Here is a 25,931-nt window from a genome sequence, read left to right as displayed (position 1 = left end):
AGGCTCTCCCCAGGGAGGAAGTGTCCATGTTTACAGGAAATGCAAGACAAGGCCTAGGAGGTGGATGGAGGAGGGGCAGCCTGCCTCCAGGAGCCCTGAAGATGTGTCTGGGCGCTGGTGGGGATGAGGGCAGGTGCCCCTCTTCTCACCTCAAGAATGAGGCTTTTTGTTGGTGTTGAACAGAAAGGTCTCACTTCCCAGGGACCCCAATCCCTCCTCTCCCCACCTCCCCACTAGACTGCCAAGACCTATAGGCCTCTAAAACCCCTCCTCCCATGGGAGGCTCCTGGAGCAGTGGAAAGAGTGTTGAGCTGAGTGGTAGATCTACTTCTATTCCTTCTGGCTCTGGACCTCAATTTCCCAACCTGTTAAATGGGTGACTTGTCGCAGCCCTAATAAATGCACAGCAAAGCTCACTGCCCTTGTGGAGCCCACAGCCCAGCTGTGAGGACAAGATGGGAAAGGAACAGGCCAGTCCCATTCAGCCCTGTAACCCGGCAGTACAGGTTGACCTCACAGAAATGTCCCTTAAGAAGAGTGTGTAAATTGAAATTTTGTAAAAAAAATGGGTCCTGTGTTGATTATACTGGAAGTAAGGGTTTTTTTTTTTTTGTTTTTTTTTTTTTTTTTTTTTTTTTAAGCCTGAATAAAAATTGGAAAGGAAACTAACTTAATTGAATCCACGCCAGGTGTCAGGCACTGTCGTCATTGCTTTACATGCTCCAAATCACCCTTGAAGAAGCAAGAATTATATTTGAGAACAGAGGACCTGAATTTAAGTCTTAGGACTGCCATTTGCTAGCTGGGTCACCCTGAGCAAATCCCTGAGCTTCTCAGAGCCTCAGTTTTCTCGTGTGTGAAATGAGGATACTAGTTTGTTATGTCCTGCACCTTCGTCTTCATCCCACAGGCTTGCCACGGGCTCCCCAGACTGTAACCAGCCTCCCGTGGTCTCCAGCTTCCAGGGTGTCTCCCTCCCTTCCCTGTTCACAGGTGGGCAGGATGAATTTGCCAGGGAGCACAACTGGTCAGGTCCTTCTCCTGGCTAGAACCCTTTGATGCTCGCCAGTACCGCTGGGATACACAGTCCAGGTGCCTTAGCCCTGCATTTGAGGCCCCGGCTGCCTCATCAGCCTCTTCTCCCAAACCTCCTTACCTCATAGTGGGTGACTGTGGCTCCCCATACTCCCGCCCTGGCATTTCTCCTCTCTGTGCCTTTGTGTAAACTTCCCTGGAAGGTTCTCCCTTGCCACTCTTTTCTTTGTCTCCTACTCAACCTTCAGACTCAGCTTAGATCTCACCCTGGGCTAGAACCCTCCTGTGTTCCCTCCCCTGCAACACACAGACTGAGGATCCCTTTTCTGTGCTGCTGTCTCAAAGCACTCATCGCCTGTCTCCTATCTGTGTGCCTGTGTGCAGCCCCACTAGGCCATGAGTGCCCTAGGGGCAGATAAGGTGTATCTCCTTCACCTCTGTACCCCCAGCACCACGTAGGGCAGAGCTGATTTGGGTACATCTCAATCTGTGTCTGTTCACGGATGTACACAGGGACCTGGCTGGAGGTGTTCCCCATGAGTCAGTTAAAACCAGGAGGTATTAAGTGAGCACCTGCTAAGTGCAGAGTTTAACATGGTGGACTGTCAGGAAGGAGCTCAAGTTTGGTGAGGAAGAGAAATCTTGTCAAAAGCTAAGATGAGGGGTGTTTGTGGGTACTGGGACATGTACGGTGCCTGTGCAAGTAGGTGTGGCTGGGCATGGGCAGATTCTGAAGCTTACCCAACTTGGGAGGAGCGGTCTCTTTAAGAAAAAGATTATGCAATTAAGAATATAAAATAATTTGTAGAGCCTTGAAAGAGACCCATGCAAGTATGAAGCTTACACCTTACTATCTTCCTGGTAGACCTGCATTAGTAGTCAGAGAAGGCTTCCTGGAGTAGGAGGTGAGGTAGGCACTGGGTCCGGAGAGGAGACTCCATCAGCAAGGGCATTGGGGCCCTGGCCTGTGTGAGGGTGTCAGGTCAGCAGACGTCCCAGGCATCTGTTCTCGGCTGTAGCCCCCGCCCTGGAGAAGCAAGGTGGATTTATAGGATCTTAAAGGCCTTTGACAAAGGGAAGCATTTTTCTGAAAATGCTTGTTTCCCATTTGACGCAAAGGAAGTGGATGCAGTTCAACAAGACCATAAGATAAACCATGTGACGAGAGTGCGTGTGTGTTATTGTGTGTCTGGGTTAAAGTGTGTTGCCCTTGCTTCATCACCATTCCTTCTGGATCTGAGCCCTAGTGTGTTTGTCTCTGTCTGGCTCTGTGTGATTGATTTCCTATGTCCTCATCTAAGCATTCCACTCTGGCCACGTGTGACTCATATGGTCATGCATGTCAGAAAGGCCTTCAGCTCCTGCCCTCCTGTGCCGGTTGCACTGTGGATACTTCTGTGTCCTGGCACCTTTGGCACATGTGCATGTCTGTCTCCCAGCACAGGGAAGGCAGCAATGAACCAGGGGAATGAATGGGTCTAATGAGTAGGTCCAGCTATAAGTCATCTGCTTATGGTTCTGTCTGGGAAAAGTTTATGGAAGAGGAATAGCAGAGTGGACCTTGGGCAAGCTGTTTAACTTCACAGAGCCTCAGTTTACCCAGATGGAAAATGGGGATGATAATGGTGTTTGCCTTATTAAGTGGTGGAGAGGATCAAATGGGATAATCCATAAGATGCATTCAGTGTTCAATAAACATTAGCTGCTGTTGCTGCTAGAAGCAGTATAGAGTAGGTTCTGTAGGACAGGCTCTGAAACCAGATTCCCAGTGTTCAGACCCCAGCTCTGCACTTACCCTGCTGGCACCTGTTTCTCCATCTATAAAATGGGCATGTTGCTACCTACAGGATACAGTGGTTGGAGAGAATTCATAAAGCATCTGGCACAGAGTAAACACCCTAAAATCTCTGGCTTCTGCTTCTATTATTGCTGCTGCTGCTACTATTGCTATTATTATTGGCTGGCTGTGCCCATGTGGAAGGGAGAGGTGGGACAGGGTGACTTTTTCAGATACCACACACAGAAACCACAAACTACCCCTCTCATAGTTCCTGGCGGCTTCAGATGTGGTGTGTGGTTATGGAATTATAGTGCCCTTCAAAGGAATCTTCAGCCATTGCATCCTTTCCGGCTGCTCCAGGTGGCAGCAGTGGCTCCCTGCCCCTCCCGCCTCCCCTGTGGCCTGAATCCCAGAGCAGAGACAACAGGGGGAAGATGTGTACCAGTTTCCTTGTGTTTTGGGCTGGGTGCTCAGGATCAACAACCATGGAGCCCATTTTGCAGATGAGGAAACTGAGGCCCAGAGAGAGGACAGGGTTCACCCAGTGTCACACAACAAGTTGGTGTCAGAGGTGGGCCTAGAACAGTCTGTAAGACCTTGAAAAGCTATGCCTGATTAATTCAGCCCTTGCCATTAGATCAAACTGATTGTAACAAATAAAACTGCTAGGCACTGTGCTGAACAGTCCAGCTACCTCGTTCATGCACATCATCTCATAAACCCTGAAAAGGTAATTACTGTTACCAGCTCCATTTTACAGATGAGGAAACCAAGGCAGGGAGGTTAAGCAACTGACCTAGGGTCATTGGGCTGACAAGTGGCAGACCCGGGTCCTGACCTCAGAAGATGGAATTCCAACACTTGTGCCGTTTATCATTAGCCTCTTCTGTGGTCGCAGAGAAGGCCAAAATGCTCGGGTCAGTGGTCAGAGTGAGGCCAGGCCTGTGTTCCAACAGCACGCTACTGCTAAGGGCCAAAAATGCAGGACCCTTTCTCTGCTGCCCACATCATATTGTTTCTCAAAGCCAGGACTTTAGAGACCTCTGTACTGGTGGGTTGGGAGCTCTAGCATATGATTTTTTTCTTGTATGTTATCTCTTTATATTAGTCTGTCATTTTTGTGAGGCTTCCGCAGATCTTCTAATCATAATATTTTTCTCCATGGACCTCTGAACCTCAATTGATTATCTGAAAAGAAAGCCTTTTGTAGTCACAGTTATATTTCACTTTGGCTAGGAAAAACGGCAGTGTTTGCTTGGGATGGGAACAGACTGAGCTGGAATCAAGGAAAACAAATTTCTTTGAAAATCCTATAACCATTTCAAGTCCACTAGGGTGGCGAAAATATAAAAGACAGGTAATAATAAGTGCTGATGAGGATGTGTAGAAATTGGAACCTTCAGCACTGCTGATGGGAATGTAAACTGGCACAGCCACTGTGGAAAACAGTCCGGTAGTTCCTTAAAATGTTCAACATTGAGCCGAAACCGGTTTGGCTCAGTGGATGGAGTGTCGGCTTGCGGACTGAGGGGTCCTGGGTTCGATTCCGGTCAAGGGCATGTACCTGGGTTGCGGGCACCTCCCCAGTGGGAGATGTGCAGGAGGCAGCTGATCTGTGTTTCTCTCTCATCGATGTTTCTAACTCTCTATCTCTCTCCCTTCCTCTCTGTAAAAAATCAATAAAATATATATATTTTTTTAAAAAAATGTTCAACATTGAATTACCATATAACACAGCAATTCCACTTCTAGGTATATCTCAAGAGAAATGAAAACATATGTCCACACAAAAACTTGTACATACTTGTTCATAGTATTATTCATTGGTCAAAAAGTGGAAACAATTCAAATGTTCATCAACAGATAAATAGATAAACAAAATGTGGTACAGTGGAATATTATTCAGCCATAAAAAGGAATGAGCACTAACAGGTTTGGCTCAGTGGATAGAGCTTCGGCCTGCGGACTGAAGGGTGCCAGGTTCGATTCTGGTCAAGGGCATGTACCTTTGTTGCGGGCACATCCCAGTAGGGGCTGTGCAGGAGGCAGCTGATCGATGTTTCTCTCTCATGGATGTTTCTAACTCTCTATCCCTCTCCCTTCCTCTCTGTAAAAAATCAATAAAATATATTTAAAAAAAAAAAAAAAAAGGAATGAGGTCCTAGGACATGGATGAGTCTTGAAATAATTACGCTAAGTAAAAAAAGCTAGATACAGAATGTCATATATTGTCTGATTTCATTGATATGAAATGTGCAGAATAGGCAAATCCATAGAGACAGAAAGTAGATTAGCCAGGGATTGTGGGGAGGGAAGTGGACTGCTAAATGGTGTGGGGTTTCTTTCTGGGTTGATGGAAATGTTCTAGAATTAGATGGTGATTGAGGATGGTTGCACAACTCTGTGAATATACTGAAAAGCACTGAATTGTACATCTTAACAGGGTAAATTCTATAGTATGTGAATTATAACTCAATGAAAATGTTATAACAGAAAACAAATCCCTATAAAACCATTGACACTGTGTTTTAAGAGGAAGGGTGGAGATGTCACAGGTCAGAGAGCAAGGATATACTTCTGTTTTTACTTAGTGAAAAATGGAAACTAAATTTTTTAAAAAGCCTCTCCTTCAGTGCTGTTTCTGGGAACCATTACAAGCACTATCCCTTGGCTGACCTGGATACAGATTGCATTCCCTCTAAGAGGGAATGGAGCAAAGCCTCACTCTAGAAGTGAGGAGGCTCCAGACAGGCAGCCGCTCTCAGAGCCTGGCCTCCATGCTGTGGGATGCATGCAGTCTGACCTCAACACACAGTTTCACATGTGACAGTTCAGGCCCCTTGGTCTCTAAACTTACAGCGCTGACCACATGGCTCTTTTGCCTATTTTCCTGACATCTTTCATGGCTCCTGATTTACAGATTTTAAAAAATTAAAAAATGAAAACTGAGGCGTTTTGTTTCTGAGTGTTTTGTTTCTCTACCTCTATTTCACAGATGTGCAAACTGAGACCCAACAGGATGGTCCTATTGCCCAGATCATGCAGTAGATTAGAGATGAATCCAGGACTCCCAGTTTTGGATCCCTCTCCTCTTCAGCTCTTTCCATTGTATCAGATTGAAGGTTCCCAGCTACAGTGCAGACAGCTCTACCTGTGAAAATCCCAATGTCCCTTTGAGAAAGGGAAGCATGGGAGGGGTCAGTTTTGAGTGACAAGGAAGCATCAGAGCAGAAGGTGCCAGCTGGGAAAGGCCTAGAAGGATCATTTGAGTGAACTCTGAAAGTGGAATGGGAAGGAGGCAAGAGACAGGACTGAATGTCTGAAGATTTGGAAATCCCTGATTGTGCACCTAGCCCTCCCCTCCCTCTACTTCCAAACTCTTCCAGCCGCTCTGCTAGTTAGGATAGTCATGTTCGCCAAATCGTCATCCTGTCTTCTCCATCTCAGACTTTCCAGCTCCCATCCCTGAAGCTCCTGCCCCTCCCCACCAAGCTGGCAAGCTTTAGAAAGGTCCTAGTCTATCTTGGAGGAGCCAAAGGATGTTGCATCTGCACTCTGGCCTCCTTCACACATATTATAGCACCGGCATGGACAGACTTTGGGGCCAAAGCGCCTGCTGAGGGATCCCTAGTGGGGGAAATGTTCCTTTTTTATGAGTTATTAGGCCCTTTTGGCTGTGCTGGGGGTTATGACTCGCAGCAAGTATCATAGGACAGGATTTAATAGGCTGAGTTGGATAGCCCTGGGCTGGGTTGCAAAGTGCTGGTCTCCCCACATGGATGCACATGTCCTTTTATGACTCTAGCCTGCTGGAAAGGACTGTGCTCATTTGAAGGGTCATTTAAGGTAATGAGCTCTGGGCAGCTTTAATTTATGTTCCCTTTAAAGCACAAGTTGACCCAGAGGGAGGACACAGCTCCCTGGAGATCAGTCTGGGGGTTTATAACTTGGGCCTTGTGCAGGCTCTTCTGGGCTAGCCAGAAAGGACTTACTACATGCCAGGAAGTGTCTCTATCATGTTCTCATTTAATCCCACAATGAACCTACATAGTCTTCCCCACTTTACAGATAAGAAACTGAGAGGTTGGGTGACTTGCCTAAGTTACAGAGTGACTCTCTTCTATCTGATGCCAAAGTGTAGGCCCCTTGGTCTCTAAACTTACAGCCCTGACCATGTGGCTCTTTTGCCTGTTTCCCTGGCATCTTTCATGACTCTTGATGTAGAGATTTTAAAAAAATTAAAACTGAGGCGTGGGAAGGTTAAGCAACTTGCTTAAAGTAGAGCTGGAATTCAAACCAAGCAGTCTGACTTCTGAGTCCACCCTCTTAACCAGTACTTTGTACTATACTTTCTTTGAGGCCAGAGAGAGTACTTCAGTCACCTTTGATTCCTCCATGAGATAGCTCCTTGAAGTAGGTGCTAATCTATATTTGTTGAATAAGTGAGTGAGGGAATGGGTGGGTAGAAGGGTGGATGATTGGATCGCTGGATAGCTAAGGGGGTAGATGGAAGGATGGCTGGATAGATGGCTAAGTGGATGGGAAGTTGAATGGATGGACAGATGGGTGGGTGAGTGGATGGAAGAGGATATAGATGGGTCAGTGGTTGAGTTAGAGGGCTTTCTTATGTGTAATATATTGGTAGATGCACAGAAGCTGTCTAGAAACAACACCTTACTTAGTTATGATTATAATAGGTATTTTCATTAGAGAGGCCATAGAACAAAAACATTGTGTATTTGTTTTCCACTAGTACCTATAAGACAGAGCCTGGAACATGGAGGGCTCTGGATAGGTGTTTTGTGTGTGTGTGTGTGTGTGTGTGTGTGTGTGTGTGTTTAATGATTGAAAAACCAAACAGACAGGCACCAGGTAGCCAAAAATATAAAGCTTTGCAGTCTTCCTTAGACCATACCGTGCAAAGGAATCCATCTCAGAGTTGTATGTTTACAGACCGGGGAGATGGATGTGGTATGTAAGGTTCCTAGTCAGTTTCCTCAAGGGAAGAAGTGGTTACTCACCCAAGACACGAGTTTCTGCCAGAGCCTGCCTGCCAGAGCATTTGGACAGAAGGTGTCAAGGAAACATTTCTCAGAGCTGTTTTCTTTCCCTGGGTGTGAAGCTCAGCCTGGTAACAACTATCAAGGGTCTGAAGGAGCAGATCTGTAGACACTTGTGGTCTTAGAATCAGAATGTGTTGGTTTGCTTATTTAACTGATTTCTCTCCAAGGTCTGTCACTACAACTTTCATTGAATCTTCAAAGACACTGGATGATACTTGCTCTTTTCTGTTGTGAAAGCACATTTTTAATGGAAATTTATCCTCATTTGTTGTGTTCACAGTGAAATAAAAAAGTCAGAAATGACATCAGAGCACCTGAACCTTTGCCTCCTGACTTCTGTTTTAGGGATCTTTTGAGAAAACAGAAGTTACAAGAAGAAGTAGAATTAAAAGAGCATGGGCCACATTTCTAATCAAAGCTGAGGTTGGATTGAGGACAGATGGTTGGTGGGTCAGAGGTCACTGTGAGATCTGGGAATTTCCAATGCTGAGCAAGATCATTTGAATCAGATGTTATAGATTAATAATTATATGGTGTATTTTATTTTATTTTATTGTTAATCCTCACCTGAGGATATTTTTCCATTGATTTTTAGAGAGTGGGAAGAAGAGGGAGACAGAAACATCTATGTGAGAGAGACACATTGATTGGTTGCCTCCTGCACACACCCTGTCTAGGGCTGGGGAACCTGCTTCTGAGGTACGTGCCCTTGACCGGAATCAGATTCGGGAACCTTCGGTCTGCGGGCCGATGCTCTATCCATTGAGCCAAACCGACTAGGACTATATGTTTTATTTTAAAGCAGTGGTTCTCAACCTTCTGGCCCTTTAAATACAGTTCCTCATGTTGTGACCCAACCATAAAATTATTTTTGTTGCTACTTCATAACTGTAATGTTGCTACTGTTATGAATCGTCATGTAAATATCTGATATGCAGGATGGTCTTAGGTGACCCCTGTGAAAGGGTGGTTCTGAGCCTGGGGTCGCAACCCACAGGTTGAGAACCGCTGTTTTAAAGTGTTAGAAGAGCACACAGTGTGACTTCATGGGTATTATCACTTAGGATGGGACCAGAGTAATAGCACATGTTAAAAATTAGTTGACTTTAAGACAACAGTAGGTAAATAATAAAATAACTCATTGAATCCCTCAGCTGTTCAATTAATTAGGCACCGCTGAGGCTTGGAAAAGTTAAACATGGCCAATAAGTGACATGCCAGAATTGGAACGCAATCTAACATGGGAGTGTGAGCTCTCATCTCTGCAATCCACTGCCTCTTGAAAATAAAATAAAAGACAGCACAAATAACAAAAACGAAACCTGCTTTGCCCTTGCAACCTCACATCCCATGCCACACCTCAGCACTCTGAGGGAACCCAGGTGGGCCTCTGTTTTCATGTCTATAAAATGGGATTGAGCATTGGGAGAGTCCTCTTCGGAGGTAACATGTGTTGGCCTAGATTTGTCATGTGACCCTGACCCAGTGCCTCCCCCTCCCTGGGGTTGGGGAGGTGGCTTTCATGAGCTCTCTCCCCAGTGTCACCCAGGGCTCAGCGGGGCTCCATGGAATACAGTCCTGTGCCTGGTTTGAGGCAGAGCCCCCAAGTTCTGTGATGCCCAGCAGCATCTGATGTTGGACAGACTTCACAGCAAGCATCAGGGCCCAAGGACACCCACCTTCCCATGTTCCCAAGTTGAGCAGAGCCTTGCCTGACAGCCTTAGCTGTTGGATTTGAATTTCAACAGCACTGGAATATCCCTGAACAATTTAAGCAAGAGGGTGACACAATCAGATTGGGTTTGACAAGGTCCCTCTGGCCACCGGGTGGAGAACAGATTGAAGGGCAGCCAGGGTGGGACGGGAAAGAACAGAAAGCAGCTGTTACAGATGTCTGTCCAGGCAACAGATGGCTTGGACCACAGAGGTTAGGGTAGAGATGCAAGCAGAGGTGAAAGATATTTAACAGTAAAACTGGAAGAGGTTTAATGCTTAAGGGGCGGCTGGCTATGCAAGGAGACGCGCAGATTTCTGGCTTGCTGCTCAGGAGGGTGGTGACACCACCACCCTGTGGGAAGCTTGACTGGGGAGTCCTTTCCTCCTTTTCAACACATTCTAGGAAAGGCCTGGCATGTACCTTCTTTTCTTGATGAAGAGGAATGGTTTAGGACACAGTGAACTGCTCCATCTCTTACCATTACTGGTAATCCTCCACAGGAAGTCATGGGGCCTAATGCAGTCATTCCTCTTAAGAGGTAACATGTGTTGGCCTAGATTTGTCATGTGACCCTTAAGGGGAGAGCAGGGTCTACTCCCTGCCTGCTGGACATATGGTTGCAAATCGATGCAGGTGGCTCTCGAGGGAGGGGAGCTAGAGCTCAGACCAGCCCATGCAGTCACTTTCCTGAATGTGGTTCTGAGCCTGCTGAGCAAGTGCAGTGTGCCTGACCGTTAAGCTAGGGACAGACAGCTCCTTAGTGGAGTGAACTGGTGGTCCCTGACCGTGAAGGAGGTGTAGGGAGGTCCTTGGCGGGCTCTCTCCTGCCTCATACACCTTGGTGATATATAGCTTGTTGCAAAATAGGTGGTTTGCTCTCATAGTTTGAAAGAAAAAGGCCAACAAAGTATTTTTTTGAAAAGAAAGAAAAAAAGGTCTAACCAGCGGAGTAGCCAGTTGGATAGTAAAGTAGATCTTGGCTCAGCCTAGGGTTCAGGGTCAAGGCTCAGCCGGGGCCAGGACTGAGTTTTGGCCTCTGCACGCAAGTGCACAGTTACAAGTGCCCTCCACACATACATTATGTCAGCAGACGCCTAGGCAGGAGCAGGCCCCACCATCGCAGGCCACCTTATCCTTGAGCTCTCTGGCCTCATGGCCCCCATGTGGACCAGCAAGTGGATGCTTCCTTCTCTCCTCCCATTCATTCATCTATCCATCCATCCCTCCATCATGCTGGCATTCCCAGAGGGCAGGAATAAGTGTGTGATAAAAAGTTAACACATTAAACGCCCAGTCAGTCACCGGTGACTGACACTATACTTTCCGTCCGGAAGACAAAATAGGCTGGGCGCTTAATGTGTTAATAAGACTAGATGCCTGGATTTTGAGTATGAAGAGAAGTCTTGTGAGAAGTCTGGGACCACATTGCCAAAGGCGGGAGGGAGCCATTGAAAGATTTTTGAGCACGAGAGGGGTATGGCCAATCTCTACTGTAGAACAATTACTCTGCTGTGTGGAGCGGGAGGCCAGGAACAGGGATCAGGGCAAGGAGGATATTATGGGGCCAGAGCCTCCCCTGTGGGGATGGCTTGGAAGTCGAGAAGGGAGAATTCTTCTCCAGGTTGGTCTGTGTCACATGCTAAGCTCTTTGCTGCCTCAGTGCCTTTCCATAGCTGCCTTCCCCGCCTGGAACACGTCCTCGTGCTATCACAAAACTGGCTCCTTCTCCTCCTGGTCTCACACTCAGAGAGGCCCTCCCTGAACTATCTAAACAGTTCCACTTGGTTATTCTCTATGAAAGCACCTCCTTCCGCCTTTGGCTCAGCGGATAGAGCGTAGGCCTGCTGACTGAAGGGTCCTAGGTTCAATTCTGGTCAAGGGCATGTACCTTGGTTGCAGGCACATCCCCAGTAGGGGGTGTGCAGGAGGCAGCTGATCGATGTTTCTAACTCTCTATCCCTCTCCCTTCCTCTCTCTAAAAAATCAATAAAATATTTTAAAAAAATAAAATATAAAAGAAAGCATCTCCTTCCCATCCTTTACTTATTACAATTTATGATCATACATTTAGTTGTTCCTTTTTGAGAACAGGGACCATATCTGCTTTAGTCACTTGTGTTTTACTGGTTGTCTAGTTCTGTGCTTGACATAAAGCAGGCAATCATAAATATTTATTGAATGCATCTATGGATTAATTAATGGAATGCCTACATAGTAGTCATAGCAGTATAGATATGAGATTGTTATCATACCTGTAGAGCTGACCCTTGAACAGCGCGGGTTTATACTACACTTAAACACGTTTGTTCAAGGGTCAACTGTACTTTCTTTTTTTAAAAAAAAAATACTTTATTGACTTCTTACAGAGAGGAAGGGAGAGGGATAGAGAGTTAGAAACATCGATGAGAGAGAAACATCGATCAGCTGCCACCTGCACACCCCCCTACTGGGGATGTGCCCGCAACCAAGGTACATGCCCTTGACCGGAATTGAACCTGGGACCTTTCAGTCCACAGGCCGACGCTCTATCCACCGAGCCAAACCGGTCAGGGCTCAACTGTACTTTCTATCCAGTTAGAAACCATGTATACAGAGGGCCAACTTAAGTTATACTTGGATTTTCGACTGCGTAGGTGATTGGTACCCCTAACCCCTGTGTTGTTCAAGGGTCAACTGTATATGCTTTCTAAGCATTGATCCTCATAACATCTGCCAAGAACGTGAGATGGGAATTATCCCCAAGAAGACCAGATAGAAACGAATACCCTGAGATGTGTCTTGTCCATGACCTAGCTGATGGCAAGCTGGGATTAGGGGCCGGCATGTGTATCCTACACTTTGTCTACCACATCCTTGCATTTCTTCTTAAGCTCAGAGAACATGGCCACCTGTGGACTGACCCTGTTGTCTGATCAGCCAGTCTAGACCACCAGATCAATCATATTGGATATCTCTTGTCCTCATAGTAATTATTTCTACCTTCCTTTAGCATCAGAGCCTGCCTTGTATCTAACAGGAGAAGGATCTGTCTTAGACAGCATGTGTAAAGGCACTGAGGCAGAGTTTGGCATGTTCAAGGAACTAAAAGGAGGCCAGCATGACTAGAATGGGGGCAGGTAGAAAGGTTTGTGTCTGCATGTTACTCACTTCTGAGTCTCCATGAGGGCACAGAGCTCTCTGCACACAGAGCACTTGTTATTGGCTTATAGCATTAATTGGGCCCCTGGCCTATTCACTGTCTTTGCTGGACACAGAGCTCTAACCTTTTCTCTCCTCTGCTCTGACCCCAGTGCCTACACAGAACCCTACAAGGTCTGTCCCATCTCAGCCGCAGCCCCCAAGGAGGACCTCACATCGGATGAAGAGCAGGGAAGCTCGGAGGAGGAGGACAGTGCTCCAAGAGACCCCAGCCTCACCAACAAGGTAGGGTGCCCCACCCAGGGTAAGGGGCCCATGGGATGTGGGGGATCAGAGATGTGAAGGTGGAGAGAGGATGGCAAAGGACCCACTCCATCCCCTTTTGATGTGGAGGGAGCTGTTGGCAAACAGCCAGGCCCACGCTGGATACAGAGGCTGAATCACAGAGCAGCTGGGGCTGCAGCATTAAGACACATGGCAAACACGGGATCCTGTGTTGGTGATGCAAGGGCGACTGCTCCTGCTGATACCTCGTGGGTCTGAGGAAGTTTGGGCTTCCCAGAACCTTTGTGGATGAACTAGAATAAAGCTTCTTGAATGAATCAAGACAGGCCTGGAGTCTAATGACATGGGCCCCTGGACCTCAGTTTTCTCATCTGCAAAGTGGGGAACATGAGGGTGAGATGAGTTAAAGGAAATGAATGAGTTTCCTTAACTGTGTCCAGAAATCTGGAAAGACAGTTGGTTTCTCCATACCCTGCAGTGGTGCACTAGGAGGTGGGGCTGAGAGAAGGGCTGCCTAGCCCTTTGTTTGGAGGCAGACAGTCCCTTGGACCCAAGTCTCAGTGGTGACCCAGACCTTCCAATGGAGCATTGGTACATGGTGGTAATTGCAGTTGTCCTGCAGTACCCTTGAGGATTGGTTCCAGAACCCCCACAGATACTATAATCCACGGCTACTCAAGTCCCTTCTATGACCTGTCTTTGTGTAGAGGCTACAGCAGGGTGTGCCTGTGTATCATTTTATTCATGTGCCTTCAGCATAGTGCTCAGAGTGTGGCAAATTCAAGTTTTGCTTTTTGGAACTTTCTGTGATTTTTTTTTTAAGAATATTTTTGATCCTCAGTTGTTTGAATCCACAATATATGTGCTCACGATTGGGTGCTCATGGCGAGCCTGTTTCACTCCCATCCACTGACATCATCTCATTCCTTCCATACTCCCTTTCTGGAAACCGAGAATTTCTGTCCATATTTGACATTTGAAGAAACAGAGAGGTAAAGAACTTGCCCAGGGTCACACAGCTGCTATTCAGTGTTACCAGGGAAATATCTCAGGGTGATGAGAGCCAGGAATTGAGACCACAGGGACACCCCTGCTATAGGGGGACAGGCTAGGAAGGGTTAGGTGCTTGAAATTCTCTCTACTCCGTCTTCTGGGCCCCTCTCCTGTCTGCCTGTGAGGAGTAGCTGGGAAGGCAGGGGAACACTGCCTCCTATCTGACAGACCTCCTGTAGGCACCTTGTCCTGTGTCTGTCTTCCACACTTTGTCATCTCCTTCCCATCCTAGGCTAGGTGTGTCACACTGATGAAAGACTGTTCGTGTGGAAGCACTCAGCAGGAGTGCCTGGCCCTCACCCAGCATTTTATAACTGGTTATGTCTTTCATTTTGTTTTTATACCCCTGATTTCTTTTAAAACTTCATTTATCTCTCCATACAGTGCTTTCATAAAGTGACCTAGCCAGTGCTATGGGGAACCCTGAAGGGGACTTTCCCACCTGGCCCCTCATCCCCTTCCCCTTTCACTCTTGTCCCTGCTTCTCCCCCTCTAGATAGAGAGTGAGTGCTTTCCTGCCACCAAACGCTTCCACATTTGTTATCTCTTTTATTCCCTCTATCAGTTTCAAAGTCAGTACCATCATCCCTGTTTTACAGTTGAGGACACAGAGGTTTGGAGAGTTTAAGTGGTTTGCCAAGACCACACTGCTAGTGATTGAGGGGGTCGGGATTCAAAAACAGGTCTGGCTGGCTCCAAGCCCAGTGTTTGTCTTTTGCTGCAGTCCTGGGGGCCTTCTCTTACCTCTCCACCACTCCCTGTTTCCCAGAAAGGTACCACTGGCTTTTTGGGGAGAAGGAAGGGGAATGTTGAGTTAGCATGCCTGTGCCTGTTTGGAGATGGATTTGCCTTTTCTGGGCATCCCTGAGGTCATGGGACCTGGGAGCAGAAAAATTATGGTAGTTCTTGGGAATGTGGTCTGAATCTGAGATCCGAATCGGATGTGGGTACCCTGTCTGGAAGAGTTGAAGAACTGATGTGACTTTCTGTGCTCTAAGGTCCCCCACCTCGTGTCGGCTTCTTACCACAGTTACAGAGTTCTCTGTTAGACCTTCTTCTGGAATCATCCTCATCTCCCCTCCAGCTGTGTTACCGTTGACCAGTCGCTTTCTTTCACGCATCTCAGCCTCCCGTCTCTAAAATGGGAGCATTAATAGTAACTGCTGGGCTATGATTTGAATAAGAACACAGATGGGAAAGTGCCGGCCACATGGTAGGGGCATAATAACGATCTGTTGTTTCTGAGGCAGAGGCAGAGGGAAAGTGGGAGAAGGGAGGGTCTGGCCTCCTAGGACCCCTGTGAAGACATGAGGTATTAGAGCCCTGGACACTGGTGATCGGCAAACTAGCCTTCTGGTCTCCAGGCTGCTCCTTGGACACCCCCAGGAATAAGAAGCTTATAAGAGGCAGGATAGCATAGAGAACAAGAGGTTCACACCCAGCTTTGCCTCTTGCTAGGTGAGTGATTTGAGCAACTTCTTAACCACTCTGTTCCTCAGTTTCCCATCTACAAAATCGGGAATACAATCACAGTACTGCTTCCGAATAGTTATGAGAGTAAATATGACTGTGGAAACGGAGAACAATGCCTGACACACAGGAAAAGGACACACAAAGGTCAGAGCTTTCGGGTGGGAAACAACCTGCCTCAGTTCACGTGGGACTCGGCCACAATGCCAAGTCCTGGAACTAAGGCAGCTCCTGCCTCAGTCAGGGGCCTCTGCTACATCCCGCTGGGGACAGGCCAGTGTGGCCAGCCAGGTGTGGGGCCTACATAGGGAGCCCGGGTCGAGACAGGAGCATCCTGTCATTCTGAGCACAGAGGGAGAAATGCGGGTCCTGATTCCCCACGGCAGGTCAGTTCACTCTCGGGAGCCCAGCCTTCTTATCTATCAAACGAGGCTGAGCTTCTCTGTCCCACCACCCTCTCCTCCTTCTTTGTGAAGTTTTCATCATGTGCCAAAGTCGAAATTACCTTTAAAAGTTGCGTGCTCTACTAGAAACTCCCTGTAGCATATGAAATCATTACAGGTGAAGGTTGAAGTCCCCTGGAATCCTCCTTCCCAGTCCCTGTGCCCTTACGGAGGTAACTGTAGTACACAGTTTGGCATGAATCCTTCCAGAACTTTCCTCATGAATTCACCTACATACTTTATTATGAGTGGGAAATGGGTAGTATTGTTTGTGGAGTTATTTTTCCATAAATTATTTAAAACTGTAAGAAACCTGGAGTAACGTGGTTGGGTTTGTACACAAAATTCTTAGATATTTTCCCATATTGGTATATAGAACTCTAAATTATTTTTTAGTGCTGCGTAGTATTCCATTTTATGGCTATGCTGTGGTTTATTTCACCATCCCCCTGCTGAGGGACCTTTACAGTGTTTTTCATGTGCTTGCGTCACCAACAGCATTGCAGTGCACTACTCATACACCTCCTTAGATGCACGTGCAAGATTTCCTCCAGGTTAGATCCCAGAAGGGAATCAGTGGGTCAGAGAGCAGTCCTTGTACCTGCCGCTAAGCTGACCCCTAAGAGGCTGTTCCAGAGCACTTCCTGGCTCTTCCAGAGAACTCAGTGTGGAAGAGCTCCCAAGTTTCCTGGCCTCAGGGCAAGCGTGAAGGGAGACTTCCAGAGTGAGCAATCTTTCCCGGCTCCTTTTTTGCTGTAGACACTTGGTGGGGTGGGAGTTGGGGAGGAGGAGCATTTATTCCTTAGTCTTTGTCTCCCATGGTGTCTGAAAATTCTATTTGTCCAAAAGGTAAAGACCTCTCCTCTCTGTGCCTCATCACATCATTGGGAAAATGGGACCCAGATTTCCATCTCCAATCACCTTCCAGGACAGGCCTAGAGAAGGTGTGAGTGATCAATAGAATTGCTCCCCACCCCTCCCCCTGCCTCAGGAGTCAGGTTGGGGGAACAGAGGGGTGAGTCTCACCCTTCTTACAGTGTGATATGGTTTATGTAAAAATAAAGGGCGGTGAGCCCCACCTTCCTAGATGTTTTGGGGTGACCAAGTCAGGATGGGAGAGGTTGTTGGAGCAGGATAGGAAGCTGAACCCAGCTAGTCCACCCACATGGGACCTCTTTCTCTCTCCCACTCCTAGACATACAAAGGGTGTGGGTTGAAGGAAGGAGGGGGCAAAAAGGAAAAATGAGAAGGACTTAAAAATAGATCTAGCTGTGAAAGGAGACATTCAAAGGCTGGCTGGCCTCTTGCTCCTCCCTGACAGTGAGCCCAGTTCTCAGACTAATGGGTACTTTTCAAGCTAAATACCAGCTCCCCCGAGACCAGCCCAGGGGTTGGCGGCCCCTCCCTAACCCGAGACCCCTCGTCACTGAGTTTCCCTGACAGGTCCACCCCTGACCCCAGGCAGAAGTTAGTGGCCTACCTCTGGAGCAGACTCTCCTGCCATCACGCCCTCCGTGGCTCCCCATTTATGCAAGTCTTCTCCTCCCTGGCTGCACCTGAGGTTGTCAGCCTAGCCTAGGCCTCCTTGCAGACCTCACGCCCCTAGGCCTTGTACCTTTGGCCTCACCCTGACCATCTGCCTAAGTTAAAGGGTCCCCAGGAGACCTGGTTATTTCCAGGGGCCAGTCTCCAGCCTGGGTTAAGTGTCCCCATGGCTTTCTCCATGCCACAGGCCTCGGAACCCACCTGTGAGGTCCTGCACACTGGCCCTGCTGCAAAGGCTACTTCCCCTGGTTGCCGGGAGGCCGTTCTAGACTTGCATCAGCTTCCTCAGGCTGCAGCCTGCTCTCCTTCCCAGACAACAGCCTTGTCCCCTTTCCAACATGAATTCCCTCCCATCTGCAACTCTTCTCTCTGTATCCTCACTCGGTTTCTCCCTGTCCCTCCTCTTCAACAGAAATTTATTTATTTACTAAGTACTCCTTGAGCACCTAATATGTGCCAGGCACCCTTCTATGGGCTCAGCATACAGCAGCCACAAGTCAGACTAGGCACCTCCCTGTCCTGGTGGCATTTACATTCTAAACAAGAGGAACGGTCAGCCAGAAACTCCTGAGGTGGCACAGGTAGTGAAAGTGCTGTAACCAGACAAACAAAACACATCTTGATGGTGGAGGACAGAGCACCAGGGGTGAGGACGGGGGGGGGGGGGGGGGGAGTTAGGGAGGTTACAGTAGGCCTTTCCCCCCATTTAAAAAATTATGTTAAAATACACATAATGTAAAATCCACCAGCATAACCATTTTTAAGTGTATAGTTCAGTGGCATTAAGTGCATTCACACTTGTGCTACTGTCAGCACCATCTGTCTCCAGAACTTTTTCATCTTCCCAAACTGAAACTCTGTGCCCAATAAACATTAACTCCTCATTCCTCACCCCACCCCCACCCAGTCCCTGCCGATCGCCCTTCTACTTTCTGTCTCACTGCTCTAGGGACCCCATACAAGTGGAATAATACAGTATTTGTCCTTTGTGATTGACTTATTTCACTTTCCATAGTGTCCTCAAGGTTCATCTATAGCAGTGGTTCTCAACCTCTGGCCCTTTAAATACAGTTCCTCATGTTGTGACCCAACCATAAAATTATTTTCGTTCCTACTTCATAACTGTAATGTTGCTACTGTTATGAATTATAATGTAAATATCTGATATGCAAGATGGTCTTAGGCGACCCCTGTGAAAGGGTCGTTCGACCGCCAAAGGGGTCGCGACCCACAGGTTAAGAACCGCTGATCTATATATAGTATAGCATATGTCAGAATTTTTTTCCTTTTTTAAAAAATTTAAAAAAATATATTTTTATTGATTTTAGAGATGAAGAGAGAGATAGAAACATCAATGATGAGAGAGAATCACTGATCAGCTGCCTCCTGGACACCCCACACTGGGGATCAAGCCCACAACCCAGGCATGTGCCCTGACCAGGAATCAAACTTTGACCTCCTGGTTCATAGGTCGACACTCAACCACTGAGACACACCGGCTAGGCAGAATTTTTTTTCCTTTTTAAGGCTGAATAATATTGCACTGTATGTATAGACAACATTTTGCTTATCCATTTATAGGTTGATGGACACTTGAATTGCTTCCCCATCTTGGCTATTGTGAATAATGCTGCTATGAACATGCGTGTACAGATACCTCTTTGAGACCTGGCTTTCGGTTCTTTTGGATATAGATCCAGAAGTGTAATTGCTAGATCATATGGTAATTCTATGTTTAATTTTTTTTTTTTTTTTGATTTTTTACAGAGAGGAAGGGAGAGGGATAGAGAGTTAGAAACATCGATGAGAGAGAAACATCGATTAGCTGCCTCCTGCACACCCCCTACTGGGGATGTGCCCGCAACCAAGGTACATGCCCTTGACCGGAATTGAACTTGGGACCCTTGAGTCCTCAGGCTGACGCTCTATCCACTGAGCCAAACCGATTAGGGCAATGTTTAATTTTTTTGAGGGGCCACCAGACCGATTTCCATAGCAGCTGCACTCCCACCAGCAATGCATGAGGACTCTGATTTCTAAGGGAATGCCTTCTTGATGAAGAGGAAACCTCTGAGCAGGGAGCTGAATAGTGTGAGGGAGAAAGCAATCGGAAGATCTAGGAACAGAATGTTCCTGACAGAGAACAGCTGTGCAAAGGTGGGCTGGTGGGAATGACCTTCTTGAGCAAGAAGACTTGGTCAGTGTGGCTGGAGCAAAGAAGAAGGAGGTGGGTGGAAGAAATTCTGTAGGACTTCCTCAGCCCACAAACATATTCAAACCTTCCCCATGCTTCTCCACTTCATTGTTGTCATTTGTTCCGTATGACCTCCCCTGACCTCCACAAACCAGGCCCTCTCCACACTGTCCACCTCAGACCCCCGTCTTACTCAGCTCAATGGCCTTCCCTCTTCCTTTGGCTTCTCAGACTCTGTCCTCTCCTGGTTCTCTCCCTACGCTGCCACATGAGACATTTATTTTCCAAGGCCTGAGCTCTGGCCCTGCCTCTCATTTTGTGTCCATTGCTCAGTCAGCCCGTTCCAGGGCAGTGGCCAGCCCTACTTAGATGGCATTCCCAGAGGTGACTCTCTGGCCTGACCCTGCTGTGCAGCCCCACATTCTAGCTTCCAGCTGCCCTATTAGGCCCTTCTCGGGAGCCCTGCAGACACTTCGAACTCCACACACCCCAACCTGAACTCGTTATCTTCCCACCCCACCTCCGACCTGCTTCTCCTCTTTGTTTCCTCTTCTGGTTGTTGGCACCAACCATTTCATCTTCTGTTGCCCTGTGTTAATCATGGATCAAATGAAATTCAACAAATGTGTAGACCTTTTGCAGATATCATGAAGGATATAAAAATGAGTTCTATCTGTTGTTTTTTTTTTTTTTTTTTAGGTCTGTCTGTTCTTCAAACTCACCCCAGGGCCTTTGCACTTGCAGTTTTCTCTACTTGAAACACTATTCCTGCCTTTTACACAGTTGGCTATAGATCTTAAGTTAATGTCACCTCCTTAAGAGGGCCTACCCTGCTCACCTGCTGTGTCTGGCAATGGGATTTCTGTTTATTTTCTTCTTCATGCTTACCTCAAACTGTGATTGTATTCTTTGTTTTTCTGCATATTACTTGCCTCTCCCTGTCAGAATAGCTCCCTGGAGGACAGGGACCTTGCCTGACTTATTCACAGTTGTGTCCTTACTGCCTGGCACATAAAATAGTATTCCGTGAATAGCTTAGAATAAACTAATAAAGAAATGAATACATTAGACTCAGCTCCTGCATTTAAGTAAGGAAAACAAACTTAAATGCAAGACAGTTTAATAAAATGAAAACACTTATTTGGTTCTGTGTGGTTTACTTGGCATAGTGAGGGGCCAAGCTGCGCTCCAGCCCTGCTTCTCACCGGCTGCCCAGTAACCATGCAGAGAGTGCAATGTTCAGTACAGTCACACAAAGAGATACTTCAAGCCAGCATGAGTGGAGGAGGATGAGGGAGGCAAACTCTCAGAACACAAGGGATAGGAAAGGATAGGGGCTCAAAGGTTCGGGAGGTGTCCATGTACCCACATGTCTCACACAACTTGTTTCAGGTCTTGGAGGGCTTGGGAGCTGTCAGGAGCCAAAGGGCCGGATATGGGGACAGTGAGAATGCCCTGGCACTGAGAGAGCTTGTTCTGTGGCTGATTTTCCTCTCTGCCACAGTGCCCCTCCACCCACTTGTTTATGATTTGGGCCCCAAGGTCATACCCAACCTTGCTTTCTCCTTCCTGACTTCGTGGCAGTCACTGGGTACACCTAGAATATAACCCTGGTGCTGAAAGTTCGCCATGCAAGCCCCACACTGGCCTTTTCCTGTTGTCCAACAGTCCGAGCTTGCCGTTCACAATCACGGTCACTTGGGGATCCTGGAAGGCGAGAGAGCTAGTATGGGCATTTGCAGATCACTTTGTTTTATTTTGTCTTTTGTTGCGGTAAGAACACTTACCATGAGAGCTACCTTCTTCCATTGATGGATAAGTGGATAAATAAAATGTGGTGTATACATATAGCAGAGTATTATTTAGCCTTTGAAAGGAAGAGAATCTTGTCACGTGGATGAACCTGGAGGACATTATGTTACGTGAAGTAAGGCAGTCACAGAAGGACAAATGCTGCATGATTCCACCAGTATGAAGAACCTAAAACAGTCAAATTTATAGGAGCAGAGAGCAGAATGGTGTTTGCCAGGCACTAGGGGAGAGGGAAATTGGGGGTGGCTAGTCAATGGGTAAAAAGTCTCAGTTATGCCGGAGATTGCTTTGACTTACAGGAAGGAAAACTAAAGCTCATAGAGAGGCCATCACTTTGCTCAGGGTTATTTGGCAGGTCAGAGGCAGTCAGGAGTAGAAATCAGGCTTCCTGTTGCCTCATTCAGGGCGTGCCAAGACAACTTGATGCTTCTAGTAATGCATTGCACATTGCAGACAGAATCAAAGATTCTGTCCAAAATTAGAAGTTTTCTTAAAGTATCCAGGCCAAACCCAGACTCACACTAGCCAATAACCAGAATAAGGCAGGTGTCCACATGAATTAGAAGCTGACCCCTTGGTCCAGGGGATGGGCCTCTCTTTGGTCCCACTTCTTCCCCCTTTGTCCTAGCACGCATTGCCTCATCTTCTCCATCCGCATCCCTTCTCTGCCCCTGTGGGAGCACAAGTAACAGCTAGGATAAAAAATGAGCCATCTTTCTCTGAGCTCCTCTCTCTGAATTTTCTAGCCTTTGAAGGCTGTGCTGGAAATCACCATCTGAGTTCCAAGGGGGAAGGATCATGGCCCTGACAGTGGTGCCCAGAGGCACGTTGGAGACAGTGTTCTCCTGGAGTCAGGCTTCCTAGTGCTCTTCCTTTTCCAGGTGTGACTTCAGAATCCTCCAATGCGCTCTTCATTGGGACCCTCAAAACAATGAAGACTCCTTAAGAATATTTCCCCAAGGCTTGAAACAGCCTCTTCCCTCTCTCTAGAGATGATTCTTTTTTCCTTTTTTCTTTTTTTTTTTTTTTTGATGGACTGCAGAGCAGAGGAGGCTGACAGATAGGGAACATGGGGTGCCTGCCTTGTCTTAGTGGGTGACCTAGAGACACTTACTGAGTCTGGAGGGGATTCTGGGCATAGGAACTTGCATGTGCCAAAAAGGCCCGGAGGTAGGAAAAAGTAGGCTGATTTTAGGAATAAAATAGGGTTCCCTGGGGCATGAGGAGCGCAGGAGAAGTGCTGGAAGGGTCTTCAGGTTAAGTATAGCGAAGGGCAGGACTTATTTGTCCCTCAGTGTCCTCATCTGTAAAATGGAGATAATAATGGTAGTGCCTGCCTCATAGGGTGTTGGGAGGATTCAGATAATACGTACAAAAAATTTAGAGCCACACTTAGCACATACTAAGTGTTCAATAAATGCGAGCTGTTACATTATTAAGTAGGTATTACTATTATTATCCCTGTTCTATAGATGGGATTCAGAGAAGAGAAACAACTTGTCCAAGGGCATAGGTAGAGGAAGGGGTAGAGCCCAGGATTTGGAACCAGATTTTCTGGCCCCAGAGCACGGGCTCTCAGCATAATGCTAGATGACAAGTTCTTCCTGTCATCTAGTGCTGAGGAGCTACAGGAGCCACTTGGGGCTGCAGGAGACGGCAGAAGGTGTCTGCCATGGCAGAGGATGGATTAGAGTAGGTCGATGCCTGGAGCTCTTGATGAGCTAAGCAACATGTTCAGCAGAGGATGTAGGGATGCTAGGTAGCTGAGGTCCAAGATAGGGACTGAGGAGCTCATCACTTTAGAGGCAGAACAGTTCTGAGTGGGAACAAGCCCAGGGTGGATTGAGTGGATGTAGATATCTGAGAAGGAAGTCTTACGGCAGAGGTTCTTAACCTGTGGGTCGTGACTCCTTTGGGGGTCGAACGACCCTTTCACAGGGATCGCCTAAGACCATCAGAAAACACATCTATAATTACATATTGTTTTCGTGATTAATCACTATGCTTTAATTATGTTCAATTTGTAACATTGAAATTGGGGGTCACCATAACATGAGGAACTGTATTAAAGGGTCGCGGCATTAGGAAGGTTGAGCACTACTGTCTTACGGAGACAAGAGGCTGAGGGTTACAGCATGGAGATTAGAGTTCCCAGGTGACCCTAGGTGGAGAGGACAGCTGCAACTGGAAAGGGAAGCTGAGCAAGACCAAGACCAAGACCAAGACCAAGTCAGGATGTGGGGCTTGGCCAGGACCAAGCAGAGATGAGGTTGAAAAGAGAGGTAGCTGTTTAAACGTAGAGTAGGTGTAAACTCAAGAGCCTGCCAACAGGGAGAGTGGTGACAAGCGAGGAGCTTTGAAGGTGGGCCCGCCTCTTCTGCAGGATAGGACATCAAGAAGTAAGACCATGTGGCCCCTGGTGTGCTTGGGGCTATCCTGAGGGCCAGGCCAGAAAGCCTGGGGTTCTTGACCTGCTTCTCCCAATGATTATTATTAATATGGTAGTGACAGTGATACCTCGTTTTTCCATTGCTCTTCACTGAGAAGGAACAACTTTTCCATCCCTGATTCTATATGATTGTTACAACCTCTTTACCTGTAGCTCTCAAAACCTTTGGTCTCAGAACTCTTAAAAATGATTGAGGACCTTAAATAGTTGTTGTTTCTATGAGTTATATCTATTAATGTTTACCACATGAGAAAGTCACACTATCTTTTAATACATTTTAAAATAACAATAATAGCCGAAACTGGTTTGGCTCAGTGGATAGAGCGTCGGCCTGCGGACTGAGAGGTCCCAGGTTCGATTCCGGTCAAGGGCATGTACCTGGGTTGCGGGCACATCCCCGGTGGGGGATGTGCAGGAGGCGGCTGGTCGATGTTTCTCTCTCATCGATGTTTCTGACTCTATCTCTCTCCCTTCCTCTCTGTAAAAAAATCAATAAAATATATAAAATAACAATAATAACCCATTGTATGTTAACACAAATAGCATTTTTAATGAAAAATAATTGTTTTTTAAAAAAGTAGTGAGAATGACATTAGTTTTGCTTTTTTTTTTTTTTGCAAATATCATTAATGTCTGGTTTAATAGAAAATAGCTGGATTCTCCTAGTTGCTTCTGCATTCAGACTGTTGGAACTGTTGTTTTGGTCACCCTTCATGAAAACCCAGGCTCACACAGATATGTAGCTGGAAAAGGGAGGCAGAACCCCAGAGGTTCTGGGACCACACTTGGCGAACTGCTGTTGTAGAAGGAGGCTAAGTACCCCCATTTTAAGGCTGGACAGTGAAGCACAGAGGCCAGGACTCCCAACTGTTTTTGTGACCCACTGTTTAACCTCAAAGATCCCTAAAGGAGGGCTGTCCCTCCCAACCTGACCTGGTCCCAGAATAGTCAGCAGTGACCTGGCTGGTTTGCATGGGGCCTGAGGAGGAAGTGCAGGACTGGGCAGCCCTAGAGAACAGAGGTGATAAGCTGCTCCAGCCTCCGACAGAGGGGCCAGCAGCCACCTGATGTAACACCCACAGCGTCCGCCTGAGAAAGGCGATAGCCCTGGCGCCCCAGGCCCCGTGCTCTGGGAGGAACCCTGTTCCCAGAAGTCTGTCCCTGGACACTGCCGGCAACCTCAAAAGTTCATTTCCTGGTTAAATAAACATCTATATTAAATGGCCCGGTTGGACAACGCCCATAAGCAGCTTCTGAGGAGAGCCTGGAGCACATGGCCTCCCTCTTGTCTGGCTGGCGAAGACACATCCATCATTGGCAGAGTCACTAAAGCGGGACGGCCGGTACGTCCCACCCGGAGTCTGCCTGTCTGGCAGAGGGCTGCAAGGGACGTGCAGAGTGGCCAGTGCCCCGACCCTACCAGAAGTCCAGCCCACAGCTTTGAGATTGTAACAATGGTAATGACGACAACACCAAAAGTGTGGGCGGGTTGACCACTTCCATCCATCATCTTATGGAGGGTGGGACTATTGACCCCCATCTTCCAGAAGAAGAAACTGAGGCATCTGAGAGGGGTTTGCCTTTGGTCGCAGAGCTGCTCATGGCCTGGCCGAGATGTTGATCCGGGTGCCCTGATTTTTGGTATAGTTCTTTCCTACATACGCAGTAGGCACTACTCTGAGGGTGAGAATCAGAAGAGCTGAGGCCCAGAGACTCGCCCAGGCCACTCCTGGAGTGTAAGTCTCCTGCTGCTGGCTCTTCAGTGCAGGTAAAGACAGGTACTTCCCAATTTGAAAAACCCACCATCATCTATAATGAACAGAGATGCCATTCACTGAGTGCTTACTATGTGCCAGGCACGTTGTTTAGTGCTGGGATGTTGGAGCCACACTCTCTCGATTTGAATCTTGGATCTGCCACGTATTAGCAGTGATTTTGGGCAAAGGG

At 47.3% G+C, this 25,931-nt stretch overlaps 1 protein-coding gene across 4 annotated transcripts in view; it reads left to right on the top strand.

The window, feature by feature from the left end:
* Positions 1–25,931, top strand: part of FGD5 (FYVE, RhoGEF and PH domain containing 5) — a 115,943-nt gene that overhangs the window by 34,031 nt on the left and 55,981 nt on the right. For all 4 annotated transcript variants that reach the window (XM_036332295.1, XM_036332291.1, XM_036332293.1 and 1 more), the window contains one exon: positions 12,886–13,018. In XM_036332295.1, coding sequence (XP_036188188.1) covers positions 12,886–13,018 — 133 coding nt within the window. The remainder of the gene's footprint in view (positions 1–12,885; positions 13,019–25,931) is intronic.

This window comes from Myotis myotis, unplaced genomic scaffold, assembly GCF_014108235.1.
Source record: "Myotis myotis isolate mMyoMyo1 unplaced genomic scaffold, mMyoMyo1.p scaffold_m19_p_13, whole genome shotgun sequence".
Taxonomy (NCBI): domain Eukaryota; kingdom Metazoa; phylum Chordata; class Mammalia; order Chiroptera; family Vespertilionidae; genus Myotis; species Myotis myotis.
This window is presented reverse-complemented; position numbering and strand designations above follow the sequence as displayed.